At 33.6% G+C, this 27,856-nt stretch overlaps 1 protein-coding gene across 1 annotated transcript; it reads right to left on the bottom strand.

The window, feature by feature from the left end:
• sucla2 (succinate-CoA ligase ADP-forming subunit beta) lies at positions 1-27,785 on the bottom strand. The gene is made up of 11 exons (XM_056459558.1): positions 27,675-27,785; positions 24,811-25,006; positions 17,867-17,966; positions 13,574-13,736; positions 13,244-13,372; positions 13,019-13,157; positions 12,731-12,892; positions 11,186-11,328; positions 7,085-7,205; positions 3,995-4,083; positions 1-771 (listed from the first exon to the last, which is right to left on the bottom strand). The coding sequence occupies exons 1-11, from the start codon at positions 27,756-27,758 to the stop codon at positions 697-699; spliced, it is 1,401 nt and encodes a 466-aa protein (XP_056315533.1). The 5' UTR covers positions 27,759-27,785; the 3' UTR covers positions 1-696.
• Between the last annotated feature and the right edge of the window lie 71 nt (positions 27,786-27,856).

The following is a 27,856-nucleotide window of genomic DNA, read 5'->3' as shown; positions in this document are numbered from 1 at the left end:
TAGGATCAAGCATGAGGTGTGTTGGTATTTTTATTGTTTTCCCCATCCGGTGGCTTCACGTCAGCCTGAGAGAACACTGATAACACACACATTCCCCGTGAGTGCTTGTGCGTTTGATTTAAAAATAAAGGAAATGGTGCACGTCTCTTCAGGAGAAAACAGAGAAGACACTCGCTCCAGCCGGAAAACAGGAAAAGCTGAGGGATTTGCGTTTAATGATACCGTGTGTATGTATATATATATATATATTTTTATGAGGCATAAAGAGTACCAGTGTGTCAGAGAGACATTCTATATCCAGAGAGTGGGATCTCCATGTACATTTCAACAGTATAAATACAGTCCCTCCTCTTGAGAAACCGAACAAACAATAACATCGACAAAAAACAAGCAACACTGACCCGATCTAAAGCAAAAAAAACTATGTTAGTGATGTGATTTGATAAATGAGGAATCGATCACGTGAAATGACAATGGCTCCATGCTGAAACACATGTTGATGAAAGCACTGGTTAAATGGAAGGATTGGGGAAGCACAGAGAGACAGAAATGATAACGGAAGCTGGAGATGGACACGGGGATGTGGAGAACCATAATGGAGGCCGGTGAAGAGGCAAGCTCAGGTGGTGGGCTTAGATTGAGTTCGTAGAAGAGAAAGGGGTTTTGAGAAGTGCTGTGGCTTCTGGGATTGTTCTGTTAGATGGGCAGCTGGAACTTGACGTCAACCTGGGCCTCTTTGGCCAATGATACGATTTCAGAAAGCTTAACAACCTAGAAAGGGGCACAAAAAAAAGAAAACTAAATTTAAAAGGTCCCGCTTTGAAATGCACTTTTTTTATTATTTGGTATTTGACGTAATCTCAACTGAAGTGTAGCTCCTCCCCTTTTAAAAAACAGCCAATAGTGTTTCACTGTTATCACAGCTTTGCCAGTGAGAGTGCATCAAATTGCCAGTCAAGCGCATCCAATGAAAAGCATCTTGAAAGGGGTGGGCGCACGTCCGATACTAGAGAGAATTTGATTGGTCAACATTTGTATGAGGTAATGTGAAAAAAATCGTTGATCGATTTAGGCGGAGGTGACAATCTGCAAGCTTTTCATGTTGATATCAGTTTTTTATTTTCTAAATGCTAATTTAGTCACAGTTTTAGAGCACACTAGCTAACAGACATGCTTAAAAATAACAGACTGAAACTAACATCTAAAAGTGAATACAGTGGTCCTTCATTAATCGCGAGTTACGTTCTAAAAATACCCTGCAGTAGGTGAAATCCGCGAAGTAGTTGGCTTTATATTTTACAATTATTATATGGCCCGTTTCCACTGAGTGGTACGGTATGGTTCGGTTTGGTACGCTTTTATGGCCGTTTCCACTGTCAAAAGGCGTACCGAACCAAACCGTACCGTACCACTTTTTCGGCACGCTTTCGAAAGGGTACCAAACACGAGAAAGGGTACCAAAAGGCGGAGCTAGACGCTGAACGCTATTGGTTTACAGAGATACGTCATCCGCTTACGCAACAAGCCAGAATGAAAACAAAAAAACCGGCATGTTTAAAATACACGCACAGCCGACGAGCCGAGACATTACAGCGGAATTATATATACATATAATAACGAGCCATGGTCGACCTGGGCTCAAACAAACCTTGTCGTTGTCATGATGAACAGCCACAAAGCAAAGAAGAAGAGCAGATTTACCCTGTGCCCCATAGTTTTTTACGAGCCAGTCTGAGGCGCGAGCGGTTTCGCTTTCTTGCTTGCGTTCGTCGCTTTTTAAGGCTTGTTTTAAGGCTGTAAAACCGCTTACTACACTATTTTCTCAGATATGCATTAACATTTTTACACTTTTCTCTCTTATTTAAACACTCACGTAACTTCTACTTTCCTTTAGCTTTTTGGGCAATGGTTAGTATTTTCCTCTGCTTTTTGGGTGCTACCATGGTGCCTTTGACAGCGCAGAACGATTCGTCGACAATGTGGGGTTAGTTGAGGAGAAAGATTGCAAACATACAGTACAGCACTTCAATCACACTGCTAAATTTGGCATGCTGGAATCATTATGTTCTGTATAGGGTACACGGTACGGAGGAGATTGACTGACAGTCGTCTACAGCCAATCAGGACGGAGAACACAATGCACTGTAGAAAAAAATCTGCGAAACTGCGAGGTCATGAAAGGTGAAATGGCAAGGGACCACTGTATTTTAATTTCACGGGACCTTTAAAGGTTTAGTTGCCGCTTTATTACATTATGTGTCTTTGTTTTTTGGCTTTGTATTCTGTGGCATCAAAAATCCAACTCCACATAGTTTTAAGAGAGACTGCTGTAGTTTTTCAACTTGGTTACATTTTTCCCTTTTTGCACATTGTCTGTGTATTGTTTTGTTACAATTAGATAAATGAACGTCAATTTTTATAATATTTATCAGCTTTATCGGTTGCATGTTCTTTTATAAGACATTAATGCCATTTATAACATTGTAATTGACGTATTTAGGACTTGACAATATGTCCCGTTTTAGAGTCTGCATAAAAAAAAGTAATTTATTTTGTAAAAGTAATTTATGCATAGCAAGAATATGAAATGCACATCAAATATATGTTTTAAATAAAAATGATAATAATAACATGGGTGACAACTAGGGCCAGACAGAATCTGCGGACATTTTTTGCCAATACTGCACAGAATTATGTTAAAATCTGCAAATTTATGCAGAATGATCATAACTAAAAACTAAAAACTTTCAAAAATATAAAATAAAAAATACTATCTTTTTTTAACTTTTACTTAATGTTTAAAATGCAAATCCATCTAGATCCACTTATTTGGTGAACAAAGCAAATCTATCCTATAATATATCAACTAAACGACAGAAATTATTACTTTACAAACTGTATTGTAAATAAATCATATAAACATTTTCATATTACTCAATAATATTGCTGAAATGAATTTAAAAACTAAATAAATATAAATTTACACACATTTACGCTAGTAAATAAATAGACTCAATGATAGGCTAAAAATCTGTAGAATCTGCGGATTTCTGTGCTGGCAGTTTCTGTGTGGCGCTAGTGATAAAGTAATATTGTCATAAAAGATTAACAGATCTATGTAAAAACAAAAACAAAACAAAATTTTACTTTTTTTAATTCCTGCAGACTAGAACTACTAGTTAGCAAAGTAGTGGCAAGGTATAAAGACTTAAAATTGCAATTAATTAGGATTTCGGGGCTGTGCTGTAATCCTTAAAGAAAAACATTCAATCGACTATAAGAAGCTAAGCTAAAAGTGAACAAGAAATCGACTTAATGGATTAAAAAAAATGGTTCAAGTCAACTGTTTAACTCTATGAGACTTTTTCAAAAAAGGTGGAGTGTTCCTTTAAGTAGAGTCTTTTAATATGTCATCAATTAATTAAACATGCCTGACAAGATTTTGGAATGTATAAGAAGTTTAAAGTATATAAAAAGTATTTTCTTTTTAAGTATAAAAGTTTTAGTGTACATTTAGTTACATGTATTCTGTAAATAATGGCAAAAATGTATTTTCAACAGTATTTTTTCCTCAGAAAAAATAAAGATACATTCTTAAACTAATCATTTTTAAACAAATTTTCTAACATTGTTAAATAAATATTAACGGTTTCAAATAATATTAATCATTTCCATTGTTATTTTAAACACTGAAATGATCGTTCATCCCAAAATTATAATCCTGTTCTCTCTTATATGAATGAGCTTTATTTTATTGGTGAACTATCCCTTTAATTTCAGGTATAGTTGTGGGAAGCGTTATCCTATTTCATAAGTGTTATATATCTGGAACGTCTCAATGACATGCTTCACATTTTTAAGTGAATGACTTTCATATTTTCCATGCACTATTAATTTGATTGCTGAACCACGATGAACAGATTCCTCTCAGTATATTTCCACTCTGTGTCAGTTTGGATTTGCCCATACGGGTGCATAAATTAAAGCAACGCACCATTTTGGCGGCCTCGTCCAGATCATCACAGGCCAGGATCTTCAGAGGGCTGGCAGCGATCAGAGCCTTGGCATCGTCCACTCGTGTTCCTGGAGACCAGAGTGACATGAAGGACAGGAAACATCAGCCATATGCACAGACATCCCTAGACAGACTTCCTGTCAATGTCTGCTCAGTCTTAGTGGATTTATTGTTTTTTTATATTTAATCTACAGTATATGGATTTTAAAGTGTCCCAACAGCCCGACCAAGACTTATCTACACTGTAAAAAATGCTGGGTTCCATAAAATCCCTTCAATGCAAATCAATTAAGTTAACTTGATGGTTTTTACAATTTTAAGTGGATTGAACATAAAACAATTAGGTTCTCACCAAAAAAACCTCAAGAATTGTCTCGTTTCAGCTCATTTTTTGATTGTATGACCGTTCTATGGATGACACAGTGCCTCAGTGGTTAGCACTGTCGCCTCACAGCAAGAAGGTTGTTGGTTCAAGTTTCTGCTGGGTCAGTTGGCATTTCTGTGTGGCGTTTGCATGTTCTCCTCGTGTTTGTTTGAGTTTCCTCCGGACGCTCCAGATTCCCCCACAATCCAAAGACATGTGCTATAGGTAAATTGAATAAGCTAAATTGGCCATAGTGCATATGTGTGAATGAGTGTTTGTTGATGTTTTCCAGTACTAGGCTGCAGCTGGAAGGGCATCCTCTGTGACAAACATTTGCTGGATAAGTTGGCGGTTAATTCCGCTGTGGCGACCCCTAATGAATAAAGGGAGTAAGCCGAAGGAAAATGTATGAATGAATGAGCATTCTAGTCTTCTGCAGTTACTGGAGGAGATTATTCTGAATAATTAATCAAATGTAGGCCATTTCTCGAATGAATCATTCAGACTTCGACAGTTTATCTTACTGATTTGAAGAAAAAAAAAAAAAAAAAAAGGTATCTTGCTATTATTGTGAATTGAAGAATAGAAAGACCAGAAGAATGTTTCGCGTATCTTCAAAGCAGAATCCTTTAACCTTCCTGTCGTGTTTGGGTCAAATCTGACCTATTTACAACTTAAAACAACTTAATATTTTGCAACATTTAATGAAACAGTTATGCTCAATGCTACATAAATTACTAAATTTGTAGCCTAATTTGTTACTTTTTGCAGATTACACACACACACACACACACACACACACACACACACACACACACACACACACACACACACACACACACACCAACTTTAGTTAATACACATTTCAGGTAATATACTCAGACTATTTTTGGGTTGCTTACGAACAAACTTATTTCTAAAGTTGATTTGATTATTGTTATAAAAGAAAAAGAAACTGGATTAGGGCTGCACAATATATCGTTTCAGCAACGATAATCGCAGTGTGATCACTCGCAATAGTCACATTGCGAGTATACACAATATTGAGTCTGTATTATAGTCTATCATTTTCCAAATGGCAAGTGGGGCCCGTGACTGTGTGAGAATTTTTAAAGCCTTCAGGCCTAAGAAAATGTACCATCTGTAACCATTTGTGTTGAATAACGGTTTAATTTTATGAAATTGTTTATAAAACGAAGATTATGCAGTATTATTTCACATCAATTACTCTATACCTGAATACATTTCCACTCTTTGGAAAACAGTAAAACACTGTTAATTTATTTGGCATATTTTACTTTATTGGATTTATCTATGCTTGTCGATAGTTTATTATACAAATATTGTGCTTAATAATATAAATAATATGCTTATTATACAAGACTTATTGTGCTGAAGTGCTTTACAAATAAACTTGAATTATATTTTATGCACTCCCCAACAGAATCTTCCCAATCAATCTAAAATGATAGATTCTTTCCAAACAGTTGTTCAACTCAACTAGTGAAATTGTATTCATATCGCAATGTATAATTTTTCCAGTATCACGCAGCCCTAAACTGTATTAATTTCCTTGTTTTGATGTCATGAATTGCGTTAAACATCACATTGAATTGAAAATAAAATCCGGGGGTTCACAAGCTCATGAAAAGCTAATAATTAAATCCTAACTAAACATCAAAATTAAAATGTAAAAAGTAAAAAATAAACAAAAAAAGATCATTAATAAATTAATTAAATCAATTAAAAAAGGAAAAACACCCAAATTTGAAATACATAATTTGTGTGAATATGAATATACAAAGCTAAAAAGATTTTTTGAGCAAATTAAAAAAAACTATTTAAAACAAAAACGATAAGTAAAAAACAAATTATATAAATTAATAAGCGCTCTAATGAAATAAAGAACATAATTTGTGTCAACATGAATATTCATACATTCATTGATTTTCTTTTCGGCTTAATCCCTTTATTCATCAGGGTCACCACAGTGGAATGAACCGCCAACTTCTCCAGCATGTGTTTTGCACAGAGAATGCCCTTCCAGCTGCAACCCAGCACTCGGAAACATCCACACACACACCCACCCCCACACACACTACAATTTAGTTTATTCAATTCACCTATAGCGCCTATCTTTGGACTGTAGGGGAAACTGGACCACCCTGGACGAAGCCCACGCCAAAATGGGGAGAACATGCAAACTCCAAACAGAAATGCCAACGGGCCCAGCCAGGACTCAAACCAGTGACCTTCTTGCTTTGAGGCGACAGTGCTAACCACTAAGTCACCATTAAACTAAAAAAGAAAAAAAATTTAAAAGAATGAAGAATCGTTCAATTATGAATAATTTACTGCCATTGTACCATTTTATTTTCTAATAATGTAATCCATCAAAACATAATCCAAATTCATAAAGAGACCCCTGACAGAAAGAATCTGGGAAGAATGTGCGTAAAACGCTAGGCCACGGCATTGAAACGCTTCTAGCTCATTTGGTTTTTCTAGTGAAACCTACTTGACGTGCTTGTTCTTGTGGGCATAACTGAAAATATGACTCAATTTCTCAGATCAGCACCCTTTTAAATAAAGTATGGAAACTGAAAACATTTTAATGGGTTTCAAATCATCCCTCTTCCTTCCCACTGATCAAAGTCACCCGCGCCATCAGTCATAATCACAGCATAAAGTTCATCTTCTCTCACCTTGTAACCGCACTACAATGGGGATTTTCAGGTCTAGGTCCGTGACTGCCATGATAATGCCCTGCGCAATGACGTCACACCGCATGATGCCACCAAAGATGTTCACCAAAATAGCTTGAACCTGTTAGAAAGGTTACACAAACACACAAAATATAAACACATTTGAAGAAAACTCACTACTTCTATGAGGTATCTTGGAGTTGTTTTTACACGTGTGTGTGTGTGTGCGTGTGTGTGTGCGTGTGTGGCTTTTGTACAGTGTTTTAAAATGACACCAAATGATGATTCCTGCATGACTGAAAACGCAGGTCTGAATTTAAAAGCAGATATAAAATTACAGCTTAATAACTGTAGCTTATATACAATTATTAATAAAAATGCACTTATTATAATGTGATTTGTTTTTAAAAAAATAGTATTACATTGCATTGAGAGAATAAAAATGGCAGTAAATCCAATAAATGCAAACCGTATACTAAAGGTCCGATCACACCAAGCACGATCATTGTAAAAGTCAGTTATCAAAAATATATTTTCTAAAAGTACAGCACAAATTTGAAGATTATATACAATTATTTTCAAAAAAAGCACAAATTATAATGTGATTTGTTATAAACAACTAGTAAATTTCATTGAGGGAAAAAAATTTGCAGCATATCCCATAAACGCAAACTGTAAACGCAAAGGCCCGATCACACCAAGCACGATAACTTTACATGAAGGAAAGTCACTTATCAAACATATATGAATGAAAAAAAGTATTTAAAACTGCTAAGGTCAATATTATTAGCCCTCTTAGGAAAATATATATATATATTGGTTGGTTACAAAATAAGCCACTGTTGTCCAAGGATTTTCCAATTTAACCTAACTTGCGTAGGTAAGTGTTTAAATTACCCTTTAGGCTGAATAATAGTAACTCGCAAAATAAGTAAAATATTATGTACTTTCATCATGGCAAAGTCTAAAGAAATTAGTTATTAGAAATTAGTTTTTAAAACTATTAAGTTGCCTCTCCGTTAAAAAGCACTTCAGAGGCTTATTATTTATTTATCAGTGTCTTGATTCACCGTTATATACTTATTGAAGGCCTCAGAAAATGTGGAGGGGTGAGAGATGGGAGGAATGGTGCATAGAAGGGGGTAGAAAAGTGTAAGTTTGATTTAAGAGTTCTACAGTTTTCTTGTTTTTATTGTTATGTATTTCATGTCATCTCTTTGCTGATAGGACTTCTATTATTCATATACATTTGTAAGTTTGTATAATATCTGGAAAAAAATGCTATAAATATATTGGGAAAAAAAAAAAGCACTTCAGAAATATTTGAAAAAGAATATCAATTTCACAGAAGGCCTAATAATTTTGTCTTAATCTATATATAGAAAATAACACCAACAAAAAAAGTATAAACCGTTATTAAAATACATATTAATAGCATTTGTTATAAATTTCTGATATGATAATTCAGTTGAGTCAACTTAAAGTTGGCAGCAGAAGTGAATGGGATAAAACTCTTTAAATATGTAGATAATTACATCAAATATAAATTATAAAGTGGCATTCATTACAAAATATATGAAGTATATCTAAAATGAATACTAGGTGTATAAACCTCAAGCCAAATGTGATTTAACAATTAATAACAAACATCACTGTGGATACATAATGTACACAGTGGAGTGGTGCCTTAAAACAAAAACGCACTAGTGTAAAAGTAGCCTTAAGGCTAATTAATACTTCTGTGTCAAGCACACGCGTATGGTCCAGCACAGCCTTTGCACGGTCGCATAGCCCTCGCCGTGGCTGATGCAGACACCAATGCTGATGTGCAACTTTCAAAAAATGTAACTACATGCCGGAATGACACGTAACGCAAGCTCTGTGATTGGTCGGCATGGTAGCTGTGACCAGTGTGGGTGGTGCTGAGAGCCCAATGGAGTGAGTGTTTACAAGTGTCGAGTCCCGTGAAGTAGCTCCAGATGGGAACTTTTGTTTGGTGGTTACCTTATGATTAAAGTTATTGCACGTCCACCAGTTTCCGCGTCTGAATGAGAGAGTTTTAGCTACTAGAACATTAAGTTAGCATTCAGAAAAAACAAAATACCAGAGAAGAAACTTGACACAGAGGAACATAAAAAACCCCCTGCCAGCTAGCGTTTCAGAAGTGTTATTGCAGGGCAACAGAAACAGCACGCAGTACTATAAATGCACGACTACGCGCAAGGCAGGTGCCGTGGGTCTCGCAGCGATCACTCAGAACAGAAGTATAAACCAGCCTTTAGGCTGCATGTCCAGCTAAGCATTTTTTCTATAGTGTAGTGAGTGACTGATTGGGCGTTCAACAGTCATCGCTGAGCCCTCAGCAATATTTCAGCTTTTGCGAGTTAAAAAACACAGTGCTCATCAGTGTCACTTTTGAGTAATCACTTTTTTCAAATCACAGTGGAGGAGGGGCGAGACAATACCACACAACTGTCAACAAAGACTGTCAATTAGGCATGGGCCGGTATAAGATTCTGATGGTATGATAACCTTGGATAAAGAAAGAAAAAAAAAAAAATCAAGGTTCCACGGTATTGTGATTACTGCTCTAAAATAGATTCTTTTTAAATGTCTGGGTAAAAAAACTTTTTTCCCCTTTGAAAACAATACATTTTATTTTTTGAAAGATTTATGATATTTTGGAGCAGTAAACATGTCAGGCTAAATAATTCAAATCAATCTTTGACTTCTGCTGTCTTCATTTGTTTCAAAAACAATTTGTAAAAAACAATTGTAAATTTGTAAAAAAAAAATTGTAAATTTGTAAAAAACAATTGTAAATTTGTTAAAAACAGTTGTAATTTCTTTACAATTTAAAACGGCATCTTTGGATATTTTTTCTGCTGGAGATACTGTTGTCCTAAAAAAAAAATAATAATAATAAAAAAAAAAAGTAAATAAAAAATCTTACACATACCTTATGGACGGTATTACAGAAAATTTTGGCGGTATTAAAACCTTGACTTTCCAAACCACAGTATACATTGAAAACGGTTATCATCCCATGCCTACTGTCTATAGACTTTCAACTTGTAACAGTACAGCAGGAATAGCAATCAACACTTACGTTTCTGCAACGCAAAAATGCTTTGGTGGAAACGCAGCCTCAGGGCTCATTCACACCGAATGCATCTTCCCTTCTAAAAAGCTCAGGAATGGGTTTAAAAAAAAAAAAAGAAGCTTGACTCGAGGTCAATGTGACATGATATTATTAAAGTGATAGAATAACGATAATAACGGACCAATTAGAAATAAGAAAACAGTATGTTGTGATAAGCAATTGAAGATACATCATCATATAGGCCCACACGATATTTGTACACAGAAATCTGCTGATTTTTAGCCCATCACTGAGTCTATTCATTTACCTGTGTAAATTTATATATTTTTAGTTTTTATATTAATTTCAGTAAAATTATTGAGTAATATGAAAATGTTCATTTGATTTATTTACAATACAGTTTGTAAAGTAATATTTTCTGTCTTTTAGTAGAGATATTATATAAGAGACTTGCTTTGTTAACCAAATATGTGGATCTAATTGGTTTTGCATTGTAAACATTAAAAAGGTATTATTTTTTATTTCATGTATTAAGTTTTTAGTTACAACACAATTTTTTACCAAATTCTCAGAAGAAACAGTAAAAAATGTCTGCCGTTTCAGTATGGCCCTACTTATTACTCAGGATATTCTGGACAAAGCCACAATGAGCACCTGATGAAAAGCACATGACAGTGATGAGCTGAGCTGCGTGTCAAAGTTGAAGATCTGTCAACGTCTTAAAAAAAAAAAAACCGTGTTCCCGTGCACGACACTTCAAAAGATGCATGAATAAAGGTCAAACACATCCGTCCAGCATGCTTACATTAAAAAACAATAGAAAAGTAGCACGTTGGAGAGAAAAAAAAAAACACATTCTGTGTGAACGGCCTCTTGAAGTGCGTTACCATGAAGATTGGTCTCATATGTATATGCCATTTAGTATGTATATTCTTAAGTTCTGCTAATAAGAGAGTGAGGAATAAAAACAGAAGCCAGTGGTTTGACAATACCATTACCTTCTTATCAGAGGTGATGAGCTTGAAGGCCTCTGTCACCTGCTGAGCTGTGGCTCCGCCTCCAACATCCAGGAAGTTTGCAGGTGTTCCACCATGCAGTTTAATAATGTCCATGGTTGCCATAGCAAGTCCAGCCCCATTAACTAAACATGGATGACATCACAGATATACATTTATAAGTGCATTCCAACTAGTAAAACTGTTGTAGAAAAGCTTGCTAAAAGTTCTAAATGTAATACAAAATGTGTTATGAAATGTGCATTTTTTTCGATGTTTGATGTAATCACAACTGCAAAAATGAAGAGAGGCTGGGACATAGAGTAGTTCCTCACCTTTAAAAAAAAACAGCCAATAGCGTTTAATTTTTCTCACAGCTCTGCCAGTGAGAGATCAAGTTCATCAAATGAAAAGCAAATTACAAGCATCTTCAACTACTATCCTAGAGAGCATTTAATTGGTCAAGATTGGATGAGTAACTGTATGAGGTGACGTGAAAAAAAGTGTTGATCCATTGAGGTGAAAGGGACAAACGGCAAGCTTTGGATGTTTATATCAGTTTTATATCTCCTAAATGCATATTGTGTCACTGATTTTGAGCACGCAAGCTTATAGACATGCTTAAAACTAACAGACAGAAACTACTTTTTTTATTTCACAGGACCTTTAAACTACCAAATGTTTAGATGAATTATGATTTTAGGTTGTCTTTTCTGCTCACCGGCTGCATTTACTTGGTCAGAAATTAGAAAAATATTGTGAAATATTATGTATATGTATTATATTAACTATTATAATATTATGTATTATGTATATAAATGTATTTAGCAAATGTGCATTAAATTGATTAAATTGTGAAATACAAAAATTTTATACATACAGAAATTCACGTTGGGGTTTCAGCCTTTAAAAATAAATACTGTTTTTAAACCCATTGATTAAAAAAAATGTTCTTCCAACAAAAAATATTAATTAATCTTAATTAATCAAGAGTCATTAAAAATAATTGAGTACCAATATAAAACAAACACCAAATCAGCCTATTTGAATTTCTGAAACATCATTACACTAAAAACTGGAACAATGACTGCAGAAAACTCAGTTTTGCCCACAAAGGTTCAATATAAATTACATATTAGAAAGTATTAAAACAGAAACTGTTATTATTAAATTTGTTATTTTTATTTCTAAGATCTAATAATGTTATTTTAAATTCTAATATTACTTCAAATTTACTGTTTTTATTCTGTTTTTGACCAAACATCTTTCTGTTTTGATTTAGTTGAATTAAAAAAACTAAAATAATTTAAATAAATAGCATGCATAAAATCTTTTTTCCCCAATATATTCACTGTTTGTCAAGTGGCTGGTTGAGGGTTTCATATCAAGCAATTTTCTATTTTAATTGAAATGTACATCATATCGTACTTATTTAATATCTATCTATCTATCTATCTATCTATCCATCCATCCATCCATCCATCCATCCATCCATCTATCTATAAAATGTATGGATGGGTTTTCTTTCTTTTTTATTTTTATACTGACCCAGGCAGCCAATAGTGCCATCTAGGCCAATGTAGTTGAGGTCTGCTTTGGCTGCCTGCCTGTCTCTGGCATCCTCCTGGGACCAGTCTCGCATGTCAAACACTTTCTTCTGTCTATAGGCAGCGTTTGAATCAAAGTTGATCTTAGCATCCATACACATCACTGCAAAGCACACAAGAAGGTTTGATGAATCATTTGTTTCAGGATGAATCTGTCTAAAAAATTACATCGAAGGGGTTCAATAGTAATCATAAGGGTCTAAATTTCAAAGTATCTGCATTCGTTTACCAATTCCAGAAGAATCCTCCACCATTGGGTTGATCTCCACCATAGATGCATCATACTTGAGGAACACATCATAGAGTTTCAACATGTTTTCCGCAGCTTCATTGATCAATGCAGGGGGAAATCCCATCTTCTCTGCCACCTGCCAGAGGTTAAACAGTGTATTAAAGAACATTTTTCATGCAGGGGTCAGTGTCTAGCAGAACCAGATTCTATTCTGCACCTCACCTTAATGGCCTGCTCCATCTTAATTCCCTCTACAATATCAATAGGCTCTTTGACAATGGCATCAGGATTCTCTGCAGCCACATCCTCAATGTTCACGCCCCCCTGAGAACTGCCAATCAGAACGGGACCCTGTAGAGGGTGGAGAAGAGCACATGTGATCATTTAAAGAGCAGGTGAAACTAGTGAAGTGCTCAGTAAAAAGTTGCCCTCTATTGGCCATTCGGCTCACTGCAGCAAGTCGAGTTGATGATGTCATTACGGAATGCCTGTAAAAAGACTTTGAACTTGAATGAACAAACAACCAGTTGATGTCACAGATAAGGCTCTCACCTGGTAAGACCTCTCCATGGTGATGGCGAAGTAATACTCTCTGCGTGGGTATCTGCGCTCACAGACGAACACCTGATTACAGATGCGTCCTGCTTCTCCTGTCTGCTTGGTGAAAAGCTTCTTGCCAATCATCTTAGATGAGATATCCCTCGCTTCTTCTGGCCTGCAGATGAAAAAACATGCGAGATTAAATGAAGAGATGAGAAAAAAAAAGATCATAAAGGGATGAACAGGGCTGGAAGGTTGCTTTTTAAAAGTATTTTGCTCCTACAGATTACAAAATACATGCGTTAAAGGGCCTGTGAAGTGTTTGAAGTGTGCATTTAAAAAAAAAAAAAAAAGTTTTGATTTGATGTTTGATGTAATCTCAACTGAAACGTTAAGACAGGGCAGGACATATAGAATTAGAATTAGAAATCTCTAACATCACAAATACAAAGCTTCCTACACCACAGATTACCAACACACAACGCTAGCTATGAAACTACAGAATAACATACAAACTACTTCATGGTCATTTATTCAATATGGTAAAAGCAGACGGTATAAAAGATTTCTTTAAAATATTTGTTTTTGCTGTGGGTACTCTGTATCGTCTACAAGAAAGAAGCTTTTCAAATTCAAAACAAAGAGGATGAGTTGAGTCCTGAACTATCTGTGAGGCTTTCCGTCTGGTCTGGTTTATATACAGTTTCACAAGCTGCTTCTGAGGGTCCATTATGATCTTACTAGTAGTGTTAACGATTTTTGCAAGTTTATACCTGCATTTAGCTTCAAGATTTCCGTACCAGCAAGAAATATTATAGGACATAATACTTTCAACCAGACTGGTATAAACCTTCCTCAAAATACCCTTACTAACATTAAAACTATTTAATTTCCTAAAAAGAAAGAGTCTCTGTGTTGCCTTCTTATAGATTTAGGGCCCTATCATACACCCGGCGCAATAAGGTGCAAGACCTACTATTTTCAGACCAACCCAACCTTAATTTTCATGTTTTCCGCCCACTGTTTAAATAGCAAATCCATTTGCACCACTTTGTGAACTAGAAAAGAGGTGTGTTCAGGCACATTGTTGGCGCGTTGCTATTTTGAGGAACTAAAATAGACCAGCCAAAAGCAGGTCTAAAGTCCAGCGCCCCGCTTACACATTGCTTAAAACAAGCAGGATGTACAGCAATATGCAAATATCTTTACAAATGGAAAAAGAATTAGAGGATTCAAAAATATTTGTAAAAAATTTACTTTGTTATTATTGTTCATTTATTTGTTTGCTGGAAATTAGAACTGAATTTAGAAATAGTTATGAAATAAATCTTTGCCCTTAACAGACTAAATTAATTATGTAGGCTAATGCATGTCTGTGCATACAACACATTTCCTTATCCAAGTGAAAGTAAAGGCCGATTGGGGGAGGCTCATTCTTTATCCTCTCGCTGCAGATGCTGTTTAACTGTTTTCTCGCTAGTGAAGCGTTCAGTTTTCCACTTACAAAGTGCACCATGTAAATAGCCAATAAGCCATGGCGTGACGCAACTGACTCTTAAAGGCAATGGGAGATGATGATTCTCAAAACATACCCATAACTCATTAAGAGAATAAGCTCAACCCTGTTAGACCATGCGCCGTGGCGCAGAGCGTATCCATCCTTAAAATAGCAAAAGTGGATTCGGACACGCCCTTAATGCTTTTGCACCCTGCGATTTTGACTTTGCACCTAGATCGTTAAAATAGAGCCCATAGGCTGTGTGTTCACCAAAATTTAAACTACTATCTAAAATAATCCCAAAGTACTTAAAACTGTTTACAATCTCAACATGTTGACCCTCAATAGTAACTGGATGACATATAGGCTTAGTTTTCAAAGCATTTAGTGACAAAGCACTCCTCACACCATGTCACCAGATGTTCTGTGCTCAAAGTAGGCCCTCTCTAGCTCCTTCTTTCCTTTGACTATAAATCCAAGTATGGCCATTTCATCAGCATACTTGAGTAGGGTAATATTGCTTTCAAAAATCTGCATTTCACTTATATACATCGAAAAGAATGCAGGTGATATCACACAGCCTTGGGGTACTCCAGTGTTCAACCTCTTAAGATATTGAACCCTGTACAGTTACTCATTGAGTACGATCAGTTAAAAAAATACTTTATCCTTAACACTAGATGCTCCTTAATATTAAGCTTAAAAAAAAACATCCAATAAAGTCAACTTTAACAGTATTAAAAGCTGAACTTAAAATCAAGAAATAAAATTCTAGCAAAAGCACCAGGGTGCTGAATTTGATTGCTGATCACATGGAGCAAGGCTAAAATAGCTCGGCCTCTTTTTTTAAAAGCAGCCAATAGCTTTTTGTTTTGATCACAGCTTTGCCAGTGAGAGTGGTTAAGACCAAGCAAATCAAGTGAAAATTAAAGGAGAAGTGTCGTGAAAAGGATGGGACATGTCAGATACTAGACAGCACTTGATTGGTCAGAGGATTTGATATGAAACTGAAGTATAAGGTGATGTCAAAAAAATCGTTGATCCATTTAGATGAAATTGACAAATGGAAAGCTTTAGACATTTATATCTTCTAAATGCAAATTTTGTCACTGTTTTGGAGCTCACTACCTCTTGCACCATGTCCTAACAACCTATAATGTAACAAGCCAATTTGGCAGTCTGCACCTAAGGTGAGACGAAATGACAGAAACATTTAAACACCAGCCACTGCACTCCCAACAAAATGGTAAAGGCTTTTAATCTAACTAATATATATTACACCTCTTTAACATTATTAACAGGCTACTGTGCGACTGATGTTGAGGTTTGAACTGAGTCACAGTTCTGACTTTCATTTTCAAACTGTCTGCTAGTGTTTCAGTAGTGTGACAACAAATGTCATGTAAAATTGTATTTAAACTCACACTGGTAGCATTAACACTGGATAAAGCAAATAATCTGTACCTGTGGTGATCATTGTCCTTGTAGTATATGCTGTTGTTCTGCCGCGATGTCGCAGAAATAGAAATGGTTTGTAAAAATAGAAATTTTAGATGTCGCAGATGGTTAGGACAAAATCTCCTTTTAACATGGAATACAGCTTTTATTGCATGTCGCCTGTAGTTAAGACACAGTGTTATAGATATTCCTTGTTAGATAAGTCTAACATACTGATACTAATATCTATAAAACTTAATCAGTAATGCATTTAATTAGATTACTTGGGATTAGTAACATTCTAAATACTTTAGAATACTCAATATCTAAGCTATGAATGCGATTCTCTGTTGTTTCATGCTGCATTCCAAGCTTCAAAACAAATCCAAACAGTATCATAAAAGTAACCAAAAACATTTGCCAATTGGTTCTCTAAGTTTCAGTGATTACTGGTTTGATAATCTTCTCTATGATGAAGCAAATGACACAAAAGAATCGCTGAGTCAAAATTGATGGTCAAAGCAAGTCATAACAGCTAATAATGTTACAGTTCTGTGTAATTTAACAAGAAGTTCGGTAACGATGCTTTAGGAAAACAAACCTCAGAGCTATTTAATTTGTGAATCATTCACACTAGTTTTGTTTTGACGCAAAAGAATCTGTTCATGACCAATCGACCATTATCGTGCCAATATCTCGAATGAATAAGACTTCAAGTTCATTTGTAAAGCGCACAAATCTATCGTTTGACTTTATAAACTTCTATGTCATTTACATATAGTCATTTAGCAGATGCATTTGTCCAAAGCCACTAACAATTGAGGAGGCATTAAGCATTTAAACAAGAAGATTCAATACACACAAGAAGTGCTATTTATACAAAGAAATAGTGCTCAGAGAATTAAGAGCTAGAGTGAGGAAGAGGAGTGTTTTTTTGTGAGATGGGTTTTTAGTTGTCATTCGAATGATACCAGTGAATCAATCAGCAGTACATGTGGTATTGGGAAGATCATTCCACCAATGAGGGATATTTTCAGATTTATCAGTAAATACTCTTTGCATTTCCATGAGAGAATGCATTCAGTGAATGGCTTTCTGTCGTCCTTTTTTGTTGTGAATATGAGCACTGATTTGCTTAAATGAACAGACTATGCACAGTTTTTTTTTAAATCACCAAGGTTTACCTGAATATTAAGTGAATAAAATGACATAAAATTTCAAAACAATCTATAATAATGTTCAGATGTAACTGTAATTTGATGACCACTATTTAAAATGTAATTATAATAAAATAGTTAATTAGATTGTTTTTTTTAAATACATAATGCCATTACATGTATTTTGTGTATGGTGTAGGCGCAAACACTCACGAGTAAACAATTCTGACTCCTCCCTTCAGTCCTCCTTCAAAAGTGCCTTTGCCTCGACCACCCGCCAGCACTTGGGCTTTTATAACCAAGTCTTTAGAACCTGTGAAATAAGAGAGAAAAAACAGCAACTATTTGAGTAAAGTTTGAAGACAAAATGTGATGTTGGCTGGACAAGGTTTTGTCTTTAAAAACCTTTTGGAAGTTTAAAATTTAGAAAAAAAAAGAACTTAAATGTTACTAGCATATTTTAGCACACTGAAAAGTCAACAGGTTTCATAACGTTTATAAAATGTTCAAGTGTTGCAAATATGATTTAACATGTTGTTAACGTATTACATCATATTAATTACACTGTAAAAATGGCCGTGATTTCAACATAAAAAAAAACCCTGTAAAAATGCTACGGTAAAAATCCGTAACCTGGTTACCAGTATGTTTCCTTAATATATACGGCGAATAACCATAAATTGACTATCCCAGAATTCCCTGCATGGTACATCACTTTTTACGCTTTTTGTTGACATTACTATGGATCTTTTTAGTTGTTTCCCCATCATTTTAAATCATTAGAGATTTGTGTTACATCTAATGTTGATAAACAATTTTTATTTCATAACTTTAATGTTATGCGTGTTACCATACGGGTGTTTAGTAGCTGTGTGAATGACAATGAGCACCTTCTATAATCTGATACACTTTTCTGCTTGTGGAAAAAGTTGATTGTGATGAGCATTGGTTCAATATGTAACTTTCTCATCACCACCTGCATATGGTTGTGTTAATTTGTCTACCAAAAGATGTGGAGATGTTGGTAATACAAAATACAGACATAATACATCTATAAATTAATGAAATATGGCAGTTTTCTGTAAAAATGAAAAATTACTTTTACGGTTTGTGCCGTATTTTTTAACGGTAAAATACTGGCAACCACAGCTGCCGTTTTTTTACTTTTATTTTGATTTATTTGATTTATTTTTTACAGTGTAGTAATAACATATTTAACAATTCTTATATTTTAAAGGAGCAATAGGTGATTGTCTTCAGAAATATTTTTGTTGTGCTGGTTGAAAGTCTCTTCACATTCCAATAGTAATGATCTAAATGTATTTAAATGTATTTGTAAATTCTGGGTAAGGCAGAAGACAAAAAAATATTCTTACAATTAAATATAGTCGGGCCAATAATTCCCATATTTCTGATAAGTATCCCAAACTGTCTGTCAGCAAATAGAGAATTGTACAACTGCGCACCGATGTGCGTTCACGCGGGCCTTGGTCACGAGTGGCAGCACTGAAAACAAATGCTGAATCAAAACTTTTTGAAATCCTGAATCAATATTGGGAGTTACTTTTGCACACTGGAGGAAGGATGACACCATGGCGGAAGTATTTCTTTTAGACAGGTAATGTTCTGTTTTAAAACTATTTTAGTCACACAAAGCTGATGTAGATTGTGTTGTTGTTACAAATGGGTTATATGCACGGAAGTGTTGCTTAGCTGAAATCTTCCGGCAAAAGATTGATGTGACTATTTTCAGTTTCATAAGGGACCTTTTACAGCATCGATAATGTAGATTTTTATTTCGTTTAACACCAGAACATCCGTAAATGGCGCTTTTCCGCCTAGCCTGCTTTACTGATGACCTGTGACGCGCTCCCTATATTGTTTACCACTATTCTGAATATTCGGTCTGAAATAGCATGCAAGTATGGCTTAGTAATAAGTGTAATTAGTGCAGGTCGCCGGCCAACCACTAAGCATGCAGTAGTCACTTTAGGACATAGCATGTGAGAGAGTGAGACCAGCGATCGTTGCATGTATGAAATATTGCACATTATGACAAGTTTTGCTAGCTAACTGCACAACAATAAATGTGCTGGACATAATACAGTTTTTCATTCACAACTGTAGTATTATAAAGTATTATAAAGTTTTCTAACTGGCGAATGACATGATCTTGTGGGTCTCTGTCATCTTTAATGTGGGCGTTTGCGATTTCGGGAGGCGTGGCTTTGGACGGCAGGGGAGGGATTGTATTTAAAAGATATTATGCTAACTGATTAGCATTTAGGCAGATCACCTACTGCACCTAAATATTTACCATGTTAAATTATCATTTAGCTAATGATTTAGCATGTTTTTCTTGACATTTCTAAAATATTTTTTCATATTGCTAACACGATTTTAACATGTTGCTCACATTTGCTTTATGTTTTTGTTTGACTTTCAAACTAAGGATAAATATAGATAAAAACATATTACCCAATAATAACTTCAATAACAACTTCATATTTCAATAAGAGCTGATACAAATGAAATAAAAATAAATTAAAAAGTACAAAAATTTACAAATAAAACCACTAGGCATGATTTTTCAGTTACATTTTTGATAAAGAACTTAATTCTTAGTGGAAAAACTCTAATTTTTAAAAAGTTCCTGCCTCATAGTTTAACAAGTTAATATTTTCCTAAAATGCCTTAATATATTTTAGTATGTCCCTTATGTACCTGATTTTTTTTTTTTTTTAAAACATGGTTGCGGCAGTTTTACTATAATAAAACCATGATTACTTCTTGTCAAGGACTAGTAAAGATACAGCTCAGTTCATTATGGATGCTCAGCATATTTCAGCATGAAAAAAGAAAAACCCACATAATGAGGGAAAAACCTTGAATAAGGTAAACAAGACCACCATGCTTAAAGGCTATTAGAGGAAAAACAAAGTCCATTTAAATAAACAGAGGAGAAAAATGGAGAAGAAAAGTGCTGCATTCTTAAGCGATGAGTCACACTGTAATCACCTACAGTTTCTATACCTGTACAGACCTGCTGTGCAGCTTATGTAAGGCTGGATCAGACTGTTATGATACATCTAGTGTCACTTTACAGGCTGATAAGGAGCGGTTTTGATTTAGATTTCATAACCAGGGTAAAAACAACACATGTATGATGCCAAAAACAGCTTAAGAAGGCACAGCATCCTAAACTCAATCACAATAGCTCACAATAATCAATAAAGAGGATTTTTATACAGTTTGTACTGCGTGGTACAGCTTGACCAGCTTTCTTTTTAGAATTTGTGGAGTAATTGCAAAGTTTAACCATAAAAGAGTCAACGTTTATCCTTTGCATGTGTTTTTAAAGACTGTTTCTGTGTAATAACACAATTCAACTGTGAGTTTAAAGAATTCAGGCACAAGAAACTATAATATTAGAATAAATTAATTTCATTTATACAGTGAAGATGCAGTGTTTTTTATCTGATTGTTCATTTTCTGTATTTGAATACAGGTAGAAAAAACAAAAAGCTATTTATATTTGTATCTTTGTTCTATATACATGTTTTTATTTTTCATTTGATTATTATATTTTATGCAGATGCACTGCCCAAATTTTTTTACACTATACCGTGTTATGTTTTACTTCTGGAGAGAGTCGTGTTTTTTTTTTTAGTTTGGCAGACATAATATAATATAATATAATATAATATAATATAATATAATATAATATAATATAATATAATATAATATAATATAATATAATATAATAATTTTTAAAATGCCAAAAGTCAATATTATTAGCCATTTTTATTATTATATTAAAAGCTGTTTGTTTTGACTTTGTTTTTTGTTTTAAATTATTAATTTTATGAATACAGTTTTAATAAAACAATAATCATAAGAAATGTTTATTAAGTACCTACATAATATGTTTTATTTCTAAATGATTATCTTACCTTAAAATCAATTACCTTTAAATCACAGGGGGAAAACCCCTTCATATTAAAATGAAAAACAAAATTTTTTTTTCAAAAAATAAAAAATAAATCACAATAATAAATCAAGTAATTATAGTTTTGATCAAATAAATCTGATGAACTTCTTTTGTTTTTTATAAAACATTTGTAGGGATTTCCAACAACAAAATTTCCAGATTTTTTAAAAATGCCAAAGTCAATATTACTAGCCATTTTTATTATTATTATTTTCAAAGCTGTTCGTTTTAACTTTGTGTTCATAAAATTAAATGATCATTTAAAACATAAAAAATTGTTCCAATAAAACAATAATGACAAATGTTTATCAAGTTGCCAAAAACCTACATAATATATTTTTATTTCTAAATGATTATCTTAACCTAAGAAACATTAAGCTTTAAATCACAGGGAAAAAAAATCATAAAAAATTGGAAAAGTATTTTCTTTTTTTTCGAAAAACAAAAAATACATAACAATATTAAAAAATTAATTATATTTTTGATCAAATAAATCTGATAAACTCCTTTTGTTTTTCATAGAACATATTGTAGGGATTTCCAACAACAGAATTTCCATGTTTTGGTTTCCTTTGTAATGTTATCATGTTAGAGCCCTGAAAAAGAGAAGTGCCAAACAGAACTGCATTAAACCACAGGTTAGACATTGTGAAACTATGGATATGTCCAACTTTGTCCATGTTGCAATTTTGCAAACAGAAAAACACCCACTTTTTGCAACCCTTAAGTTCAGTTTAGTGCATTTACCAGAAATGTACACCAAAATCTGGAATATGGGATCCTGTTTTTTTATTGTATATGTTTAAAACTACTTCTAAGCTTGTGACACCCTACCCTCCTTTCTTCCAGCACTGGCTGTCCATCACAGGCCTGTGCAGGTGCTGTCTATATGCTGACAGTCAGATTAAAGTTTAAAGGCGGCCACATTCTCCAGAGGTGGAGCAAATCTATGTTTAGACTCCAGCGTGTGTGAGAACAGCACAACAGCTGAAACACAAACACACACTACATGAAGACCTTAAAATAGGGTAATCTGGCAGTCCTGTTCAAAACACACTTATTCGACCTGCGTAAAAGTGTATCAGACAGATCTTTATCTTTGCATGCTGAAACTGATTGTGTGCAGTATTAAAATATATATATATATATATTTTTTTAAAAATGATTATTAAAGTCCTTTGAAAAACAACCTATTACCAGGCTTTCTGCAGGCTTCACAAAGTCAAATGTAGTACTTTACAAAAGCATTATGAATAAATTTAAGATCTATATAATGTTGGTTTAATTTGCAGCTGTAATTTATGCAATTATCTTTGGACTAGCAAAATAAATCTACAAAATCAACATTAGAAACATTGTAAAGCACTGTTGAAGCATTTCAGTGAGTATTAGTAGCAGTACAAGACAAGAACTGTGCACACTGGCATTGCTTACATTGAAATATCCAGTGCTGAAAAAACTGTCCAGAACAAATAAGTCTATACACAGTTGATGACAAATGATTAGCCTTCCAGTGAAACGGTGATTATTTTTCAAATATTTATCAAGCGATGTTTAACGGAGAGAAAAAAAAAAGTCAACACATTTGAATATAATAAATTTAAATAACATCAAATAACAAGTTTTTGCTATGATGACAGTACCTAATATATTTTACTAGACTAGTTATTGTCCAAGAAACTATTATTATTCAGCTTAAAGGTCATTTAAAGTCTTAACTAGGTTAATTAGGCAATTCATTGGATGAGAGTGGTTCGTTCTGTGGCCAACCAATATATATATATATATATATATATATATATATATATATATATATATATTATATATATATATATATATATATATATATATATATATATATATATATATATATATATATATATATATATATATATATATATATATATATATATATATATATATATATATATATATATATATATATAAAGGATGTAACCATGCTGACTTTAGCCATTTTCACATTTTTTAAAAATATAAGAAATATTTCAAACTAAAATTATGACTTTCTCCTGAAGAAAAATATAATAGGAAAATACTTTGATGAAAATTATCCTTGCTCTGTTAAACATCACTTGAAAAAATATTAGAAAAAAAACAATAAATAAATTAATTAATTAATAAAAAAATAATTAATTAATTACTACTTCTAATAATAATAATTTTAATTATTAATTAGGCAATTCAGGCGACGCGGTGGCGGAGTGGGTAGCACGTTCACCTCACAGCAAGAAGGTCGCTGGTTCGAGCCTCGGCTGGGTCAGTTGGCATTTCTGTGTGGCTTGTTCGCGTGGGTTTCCTCCACAAGTCCAAAGACATGTATAGGAGAATTGGCTAAGCTAAATTGACCGTAGTATGTGTGATTGAGTGTGTGGTAAAAAATATCCTTGCTCTGTTAAACATCACTTGAAAAATATGTGAAAATAATAACAATAATTAGGCAAATCATTGGATAAGTGGCTCATTCTGTGGCCAACCGAAAAATAAATAAATAAAAAAAAAAAAAAAAAAAAAAAATATATATATATATATATATATATATATATATATATATATATATATATATATATATATATATATATATATATATATATATATATATATATATATATATATATATTAAAGACGGTAATAATGCTGACATTAGCTGTTTTAACATTTTATTAAAATATAAATGAGAAATATTTAGAACTAAAAGAAATATCACTTTCTCCAGAAGAAAAATATAATAATAGTGATGAAAAAATATCCTTGCTCTGTTAAACATCAATTTGAAAAAAAAAATTAATAATAAGTAGGCAAGTGGTTTGTTCTGTGATTTGTTTGTTTCATAAAAAATTATAATATTAAAACAGGTAATAATGCTTAATAATCTTAAAACATAAATAAGAAATGTTTCAAACTTAAATATTATTTTCTCAAGGCAAAAAAGTTATGTACATTCATACATATACATGCACGTTAAATATTACTTAAAAAATCTTTATTAAAAAAAATAATAATAATAATAACGATAATAAAATTATTATTAATAATAATAATAATAATAATAATAAGGCAATTTATTGGATTAATACATTTATGCAGTCCTATCAAGAATACATGGCTTTACTCAAACAACGTTCAGCATATTTTCATGTGTTCTCACCGATTTGCTTGGCAGCAGTGTACGCCTCATCAGGTGTGCTGGCGACCATCCCTGCGGGCACAGAGATACCTGCCTCCTTCAGCAGCCCGATGCTCATGTACTCATGCAAGGAGAGCTTTCTCTGCTGCTGCAGCGACAGCATTGGAGACGGCTGGTTCCCATGGTGCCCAAACAGACCTGATGTCCCACCAAGCACCTGGTAATTGAAAGCAAATATTGATAGTACAAATTAAATCAAACTCTGCAAACAAGAGATTGAACAAGGGTAGCCATACTCACATTTACAATGCAAACACTAACTTTTGGGATTGCTTAATGAAATCAACAAAGCGAAATAAATGCAAGAAAAGTCTAAGATTAGGTTTATTTTTTAGATATTAATAGTTTTAGATGTTACGTTTATCTCCTTTGACAATAAATTATGTAAAGGTATTAAATCACTGACTAATTCAAAAACATTAAGTTTTTTTATATATAGGAGAAAAACAATAATAATGAGCTACAATAACGGGGGGTGATCTGAAGATATTATGATTGAACCTTTTATTAGTCTAACTAATAATATTTGTTGAAACTGTGTTCCTTATACAACTTTACAGTTTATTGTTTTAATGATGACCCATTAACAAAAGGTCATCCATATGGTTAAAATGCCTGTTTCTTCATTTTTTAAAGGATTTTCCCCTTGCTTAACCTATATATATTAATATTAAAAATAAAAATCTAAGGTCAAGAAGCTTTCAGCAACATGACAGAGGGTTTTAAAGATATAACAGAAAAACAATAAAAACAGCAAATATGATTTTCTACAATATTGATCACTTTAATAGACTAAAAATATCGATGTCTTAATTTAAAACATGAAATGTCACAATTTTACTCTGTAAATAACAAAAATCTGTGTTTTGACAAATGCTAGTGTTTAATAAAATGTTTTTTATGCTTTCCTGATGCCTAACAAATGACTGTTTTGCTGATTATAATAGGATTAAAAAGTCATATAAGAGATATATGTATATTATGTTGAGGTAAAGTTGGTTTTATATTCGCACATTTGTTCAGTGACAACTTCTGACACGCTCCCTATATTGTTTACTATGGTACTTTGAATATTAAGACTGATATCAGATGTAAATATGACTTCAAAACAACATTAGCACTATTTAATTTCCTGTGAACAATGTTGCACTTTGATAGTCGTTGGCTACTAATATGATTTCACTAATTAGAATCTGCAAAGATTATTTTTTATGTTATATTGTTAAAGAGAAAGTCCAAATGTGAGAATATCAAACCAACTATACCTCAACTTATATGAAGCATATAGTTATATGTAGAATTATGATTCCGGGTAAAACAGAATGTACACAAGGATTGCACAACATATAATTTCAGCATCGATATCGCAATGTGCGCATCAGCAATAGTCACACAATGACATGCAATGTTGAGTTGACTTTGCAGTGTAATTTTTACATTTACATATGCATGCACTGTTTATTTCACTTTTTGCTTTGTCGCACTTGTAGTTTTCTTGCACTTGTTGTTTATTACAAGTTATGCATGATTCAATTCCCTACAGAATCATCCCAGTCAATCAAAATTAATACATTCGGTAACACTTTAGGGTCAAATTCTCACTATTAACTAGATGTTTATTAATATGCATGTTATTAAGATATTGGCTGCTTTATAGTACTTATAAAGCACATGTTCTGTTTGATCTTATTCAACATCTCTAATTCCACCCAACACCTGAACTGCCTTAATAACTATTAATAAGGAGCTAATAACGAGTTTACTGAAGCAAAAATCAAAATGGTTTGCTAATAACGAGAACTAAAGTGTGGCCAAAAATCGTTTCCAAGTATAACAAAGATAATCACAGAAAAACTAAAAATCACAATGTCAGATTTTTCCAATATCATGCTGCCATAATGTACACAATAGCAACAAATGACCAACTAAGTAATCAATAATACTATATCAATCCAATGTGAAATACAGTGCATATAAATGAGTAAAATACATTATGAAGTAACTTGTTTCCATTGAGGTAAAGTTAGTTTTATTTTTGCACATTCGTTCATTTAACAGTCCCTATATTGTTTATTATGCTACTTTGAATATTCAGTCTTAACTAGCATGCAAGTATGACTGCAAAACAACATTAGCACCATTTACTTAACTGTAAACAATGTTGTACTTTGATAGTCATTGGCTAATATGATTTCCCCATTTAGTATTTGCAAATAATACTTTCCTGAAATTATATTATTAAGGAGAAAGTCCCAATGTGTGAATATAAAACCAACTTAACCTCAATCTTGTTACCTGGCTGGGTGTCTCACTCAAGGGTACAACCTTTCAGGGACCAAACTTTTTTTTTAATGTATGCTTCGGTAAGTTTAACCGTTATAGTCACGTACTTTATAACAAGTACATTTGCAAAACTGAGTGGTTTAAGAATTACTTTATTAACCAGCAGTTACTACAGGTGAATGGACTTTACTAGAGTAAAACATAACAGAGTGTCCCTCTGTAAGTTACATGTAGGTCAAAGTTAACTCGTAAACCCAGCTGACATGCACAGTGTGCACGATAAGAATACAAACAAACATAATGCTCTCAGACAATGCCAGAACAAATCTCGGGTTAGATAGCAATACAGCATCCGCTCAGTAACGTTCGATATAGAACAGGCTCGCTAACCTAAGCATTACTAATAATGACAGGCAGTTAGCCAATGTGCTAATGTCAAAGGAGAACTGCCCATTTGGTGTCATTGTAAGTGACCACAACAGAAAGCTACTTCATAAATGGCAGTCGGTTAATAAAATCTGACGCGTATACACAAAACTGACCTTAGCTGCCGAGCTTACAGTCGTCCTGGAGCTGGAATTCCTCAGTCCAGCGGACAACCGGCCACAGATCAGGGACGTCGCCATGTTGCTCTGTGCTGAAGCAGAGCTGCAGAAAAACAAATGATTGGACGCGCCTGCGTCTCTGCGTAACGTTACGTCAGTTGCGCAACTGTGCTTGGAGA

This window comes from Danio aesculapii, chromosome 6, assembly GCF_903798145.1.
Source record: "Danio aesculapii chromosome 6, fDanAes4.1, whole genome shotgun sequence".
Classification (NCBI taxonomy): domain Eukaryota; kingdom Metazoa; phylum Chordata; class Actinopteri; order Cypriniformes; family Danionidae; genus Danio; species Danio aesculapii.
The sequence above is the reverse complement of the archived record's forward strand: the minus strand, read 5'-3'. Positions and strand labels throughout refer to the sequence as shown.

Coding starts and splice junctions, on each gene's coding strand:
- sucla2 (XM_056459558.1), bottom strand. CDS start 27,758: ATGGCGACGTCCCTGATCTGTGGCCGGTTGTCCGCTGGACTGAGGAAT. Junction 25,007..27,674: donor CTGTAAGCTCGGCAGCTAAG/GTCAGTTTTGTG, acceptor TTCAATTACCAG/GTGCTTGGTGGGACATCAGG. Junction 13,373..13,573: donor CCATGGAGAGGTCTTACCAG/GTGAGAGCCTTA, acceptor CACCCTCTACAG/GGTCCCGTTCTGATTGGCAG.